Below are 5,922 nucleotides of genomic sequence, written 5' to 3'. Positions count from 1 at the left end.
GATGGACCTGGATGGCATCATCCTGAGTGAGGTATCCCAATTACAAAGGAACTCACACAATATATACTCACTGAGAGTGGTTATTAGCACAGAAACTTAGGATACCAAAGGTATAAGATACAATTTGCTAAACGCATGAAACTCAAGAAGGATGACCAAAGTGTGAACACTTTGCCCCTTCTTTATTTACATGTCAAATATTATCCCATTTTCTAGTTTCTCCTCTGAAAATCTCCTACCCCTCACCCCCCCTGCTCCCCAACACGGCCATTCCCATTCTTGGTCCTGGCATTTCCCTATACTGGACCATAGAGCCTTCACAGGACCAAGGGCCTCTCCTCCCATAGAGGACTGACTAGGCCATCCTCTGCTACAAATATAGCTAGAGCCACATGTTCCACCATATGTTTTCTTTGATTGGTGGTATAGTTCTTAGGAGCTCTGAGGGTACTGGTTAATTCATATTGATGTTCCTTTTATGGGGCTTCAGTCCCCTTCAACTCCCTGGGTATTTCTCTGGCTCTTTCATTGGGGACCTTGTGCTCCATCCAATGGATGACTGTGAGCATCCACTTCTGTATTTTCCAGGCACTGGCAGAAACTTGCAGGAGACAGCCATATCAGGCTCCTGTCAGCAAGCTCTTGTTGACATCTGCCTAAGGTCTGGGTTTGGTGGTTTTTTATGGGGTAGATCTCCAAGTGGGGCAGTCTCTGGATTGTCATTCCTTCAGGCTCTGCTCTGAACTTTGTCTCTGTAACTCCATCCATGGGTATTTTATTCCCCATTTAAGAAGGAACAAAGTATCCATACTTTGGTCTTTCTTCTTCTTGAGTTTCATGTGTTTTGTGAATTGTATCTGGGGTATTCTAAGTTTCTGGGCTAATATCCACTTATCAGTGAGTGCATATCATTGAGTGCATATCATATGAGTTCTTTTGTGATTGGGTTACCTTACTCAGGATCCATCCATTTGTCTAAGAGTTTCATAAATTCATTGTTTTTAATAGCTGAGTGGTACTCCATTGTGTAAATGTGCCACATTTTCTGTATCCATTCCTCTGTTGAGGGACATCTGGGTTCTTTCCAGCTTCTGGCTATTATAAATAAGGCTCCACATAGTGGAGCATGTGTCCTTATTACAAGTTGGAACACCTTCTGGGTATATGCCCAAGAGATTTTGCTGGATCTTCCAGTATTACTATGTCCATTTTTTTTTAACAACCTGTGTTGTACATGCCACCATCCCCTGGGGTACAAACCAAAGAAGGAGTAATTTCTACCCATTTAGTGATATTAACTTCATTATAAATCAAGAATAAAATCTCACAAGAATCTCTCACTTGGATTATACCTGTAATAATTTCTTTTCCACCAAAAATAAATATTTAGCTATTTTAAAATTATATTTACATGTTTTCATTCTTTTTTTGTTGTTGTTATGTGAGAGTACCTTGCATTGCCAGCTATAAAATACCTGAAAAGAAATTTTATTTTATTGTTTGACACTTATTCAAGTATAACTGCAAACTTCTTTGCTGCAGTGGCTGGATAGGGGGTTGGGATAAGATGTTTTCATTCTTACTGAAGAGCACATTTGACTCTATTATGAATATATAAAATTAACTTTATTTCACCTAGTTTTAGGATTATTATTATATTCAAAACATATTTCATCTTTATATTCTCATAGTATGTTTTAAATAAAAATAAAGTTAATATTCACAGAAAAATTATGCAAATTGTTCAGGTATCATATTTTGCTAATAACAATGAAATCTCACAGGAAAACAGAGCCTCAGTCATCCCTGTGATGCTACATAACTGGACGTTGAGAACATCCAGTGCACTTAGTGAAGGCTGATGCACACCCAATACAAAATACACTAAACTAAGATCTTTGTCAAGTGCCCCACAAGTTAAGCCATTGTACATAGAATTCTAATGGTAAAACATTGAGTGTACAATTAAATAATTTTGAAAATATGTAAGTGATACCAAAATCTCCTCTTGTACAAAAATAATATAATTGAGAAAAATGATATTTATATTTTGAAAACCTGTTAAGTGGATATTGTCTCTACTGACTAATGCCAAGTTCATTAGCATCTACTGCTTTCATTGCATACATTTTAATCAGAAAAGACTCACATTTCTAAATTTCAAATATCTCTCATGAAAAATTTTGCGACTTTATCCTTGATACTGACACTAACAAAGGTATAAAATATATTTATGTATATATGAATAATATGTTTTCTTTTCCAGAGCACTAAGAAATTATCTGATATGGACATTGTAATTCTTACAACGATAGTCCATAAATACATATTTATTGTAGCTTTAACTGTTTATTTAAAATACATTTTAAGTGTAGTCATAAAAAATACATTGAACATATTCATTGTTTTCATCAGGATTCTTGGGAAAACCCAGAACCTTTACTTAATTAGGCCTTGAACTTTGGTTTATGAAAGCATGCCAAATAATCTTTCTGGAAAATTGGTCCCTGAAGAAGTCCACATATTGGTGACACCCATTTTCCTTAGACAGTGGCAGAGATAAAAGTTCTGTAACTCCTCAGCTCATGTCCATCATAAGCTTTAGCATGCTTCTGGATTATATCTGCTTAAGAAATTTTCCATTTTGGCGATACTCAAGAATAATTTCCAGGGTGACATAACTTTGAATTAAAAAAAATGAATGGACAAATATACAAAGGTATTGATCATATACAATGTATATGCTGCAGTACATAAATATTTGTGTCTTTAATCATAGTTTACATATTATTCATATGAAAAATTAGGAATTAGCATAATTTTGGATATGTGATGTTGAAAGATTCATTCATTTACTTTTATTGATTCATTACTTACTTTTGTGTATGTTTTCCATTCACAAACCCTGACTCACAATAAGTATTGTTAAAATTGGCAAGGTTTGGATCTGTTTGGTTGATATAAGGGCTTTACTTTAGAAACAAGTAAGCACTTAGCATGTGTGCCTTAACTAAGTAAATATCAAGATTTGTGCAAACAACCACACAGTATTGATTAAGAGTCTATGAGTGGTGGTGTAATCTTCAAATATATTTGAGGTTTCATTGACAGGAAGAGAACGCATACAATCTCTGTTAATATTTATATGTCATCAAGTACTCTATTAAACTCTATTAAAACTAAAATCTATTTGCTGTTAGTGTTTACTGATATCAAAAATTAAGGAAAAATTATCTGTAAGGAAGTTTTCTCTTCTCTTTATATATAATAGGTAAGAAGTTAGGATTAGAAAACAAGCCATATCCAGGACACAAACTCATATTCATGCACAAAAAAACCACAGAGGCAGCATTCATTTCAACTCAGTTCTGACAAGTTATTTGACTTTTCTAGCTTCTTCATTTACTGGCATATGTGTCAGTAGTACCTATAGACAAATAACCAATCCTAATTAAGGTGCTATTAAAGGAAATAGTTTATATTAATAGTATGTTAAATAAAAACATAAATTATACCACCTATTATTGTATCCTGGTCAAATATGAATTTTACCTCTATCTACCTTCAATATTTGTTCATCCTCATACTGTAAAATGAATATTAATATTGAGTGAACAAAAATAAAAAAAAACAGAATATACATTTAAAGAAAACTTCTTTTTAAGTTTAATTAATCATAGTATCACCTTTGATTTCTTTTCAGTTTTAGGTTCGTTCACAATGAACACCTGGAATTACACAAAAGAGTCAGACTTCATCCTCATGGGACTGACCGATTCCAAAGAGATACAACTAGTCCTTACTGTGCTGTTTGTCCTGATATACCTGGTCACTGTGCTGGGGAACGCAGGCATGATGCTGATCATCCATCTAGATGCTCAGCTTCACACTCCAATGTACTTTTTCCTAAGTCATTTGTCATTCCTTGACCTCAGTTACTCAACTGTCATCACACCTCAAACTTTACAGAATCTGCTGACTTCCACAAAAATCATTTCCTTTATTGGTTGTTTCACTCAGATGTATGCTTTTGTCCTCTTGTCTGCTGCTGAATGTTTTCTTCTTGCTTCAATGGCCTATGATAGATATGTGGCTATTTGCAACCCCTTACAATATCCAGTTATCATGTCCACAAGATTCTGTAGTACCCTTCTCACTGGTTCCTATATGATTGGAACTATGGATTCCACTGTTAATATATTTTGTATGAACACCTTATATTTCTGCAGACCCAAGGTAATTCATCACTTTTTTTGTGACACATCCCCAATTTTAGCACTGTCTTGCAGTGATACAAATAACATTCAAATCATTATATTCATCTTTGCTGGTTCCACTCTAGTGGTGTCTCTTATCACAATATCTGCATCCTATGTGTCTATTCTCTCTACTATTTTGAAAATCAATTCCTCTTCAGGAAAGCACAAAGCCTTCTCCACTTGTGCTTCTCATCTTCTAGGAGTCACTGTGTTTTATGGTACTTTGATTTTTACTTACTTGAAACCAAGTAATTCCTACTACTCGGGAAAGGAACAAGTGGCTTCTGTTTTCTATACTATTGTGATCCCCATGCTGAACCCACTCATTTATAGTCTCAGAAACAAAGAAGTGAAAAGTGCAATCCATAGAGTTATCAAAAAGCAGAAAGGCTCAAGACTAAAATTCAGAGTGGCACTAAGTGATTAAGCTATTGTTTTCTTTCATATATATATATATATACTTATATGTATATATTGAAATATATATGAATATATATTGAAAATATATGAATATATGTACACACATATATACATATATATATATATGTATGAGTGGTGGTGTAATCTTCAAATATATTTGAGTTTCATTGTATATATGTATGTATGTATATATATATATATATATATATATATATATACTTTTTTTGTCACTCTAAATGTACCAGACGGCATGATTTCTATCTCTGAGGAGCTTCTTTTACTCAAATGCTACCTTGGCCATTTATAGGAATGATTCCTAAAATTTCTCATTTTTGGAAATCAGGAAACACATTCGTGATGGTTTAAATAAGTATATGTTACTTAAAACATGAAGAGATAACTTTGACACAATACCAATATCCTCAGAATCATTATTTTACAGTGTATGAATTAATGAGATAGCTGTGAAATGATTAATGATTCTCTGACTGTTTAAGCCTCATTTTCCTAGATTCATAATATAAATAGTAACTATAGGAGCATGTGATGCAACAATAAATTAAATATATTCCAATATAATCACAGGAAACACATTGCTATTAATTATAACTAAGATTTAATTTTTAATAATTTATATTCATTATGTCTTTTCTTTAAGAATACCTACTGTGTTTTGCAAATACATTTAGTTAACTCAGGAAAATACTAGAAAAGCTATAACCTGTAATTCTCAAATATAACTTTGTAATATACATTTTTATTAGTAAATTGGCGTGTGTTGTTTGTGATCACTGAAGTTGACTTTGTAAGTGGTATTGCCCTATTTCATTTCAGAGTAATGGATGTTTGTTTCAAGGTATCTGCCAAAGCCTCTAAAGACAGTCGTGTTCTCATAACACTGTAATAGGGATAAGAGAGATAGAAAATAGTCAAAATGTGCCTTTGGGAACGAATAGAACATTAACAATTTGCAAAAGACATTACTGCTGTTTATACTATGAAATAAAAGTGTTTGCCACTGGAAAAATGAAACCGAAAGCTGCTCCATGGAAAGAGAGCTCAACTGGGAACATAGGATGACTGGCTTGGTCTATTACTAAATAAACACACTCACTTCAAACAAAAACTTGTCTATCATAGAATATTCTCTTGAATGTACAGCAAACTTTGGAATAAGCTATTAAAGTGACTTATGTTAACAAAAGTATTATCTGCTAGTTTTTTTTTTCTTTTTTTTTTTTTT

At 33.2% G+C, this 5,922-nt stretch overlaps 1 protein-coding gene across 1 annotated transcript; it reads left to right on the top strand.

The window, feature by feature from the left end:
• The first annotated feature begins 3,717 nt into the window (after nt 1–3,717).
• Nucleotides 3,718–4,686, top strand: LOC110290170 (olfactory receptor 8H1-like). Its single transcript, XM_021156660.1, has one exon. The coding sequence runs from the start codon at nt 3,721–3,723 to the stop codon at nt 4,684–4,686; it is 966 nt and encodes a 321-aa protein (XP_021012319.1). The 5' UTR covers nt 3,718–3,720.
• Nucleotides 4,687–5,922: the final 1,236 nt, after the last annotated feature.

Source organism: Mus caroli, chromosome 2, assembly GCF_900094665.2.
Source record: "Mus caroli chromosome 2, CAROLI_EIJ_v1.1, whole genome shotgun sequence".
NCBI classification, from domain to species: Eukaryota; Metazoa; Chordata; class Mammalia; order Rodentia; family Muridae; genus Mus; species Mus caroli.
This window is presented reverse-complemented; position numbering and strand designations above follow the sequence as displayed.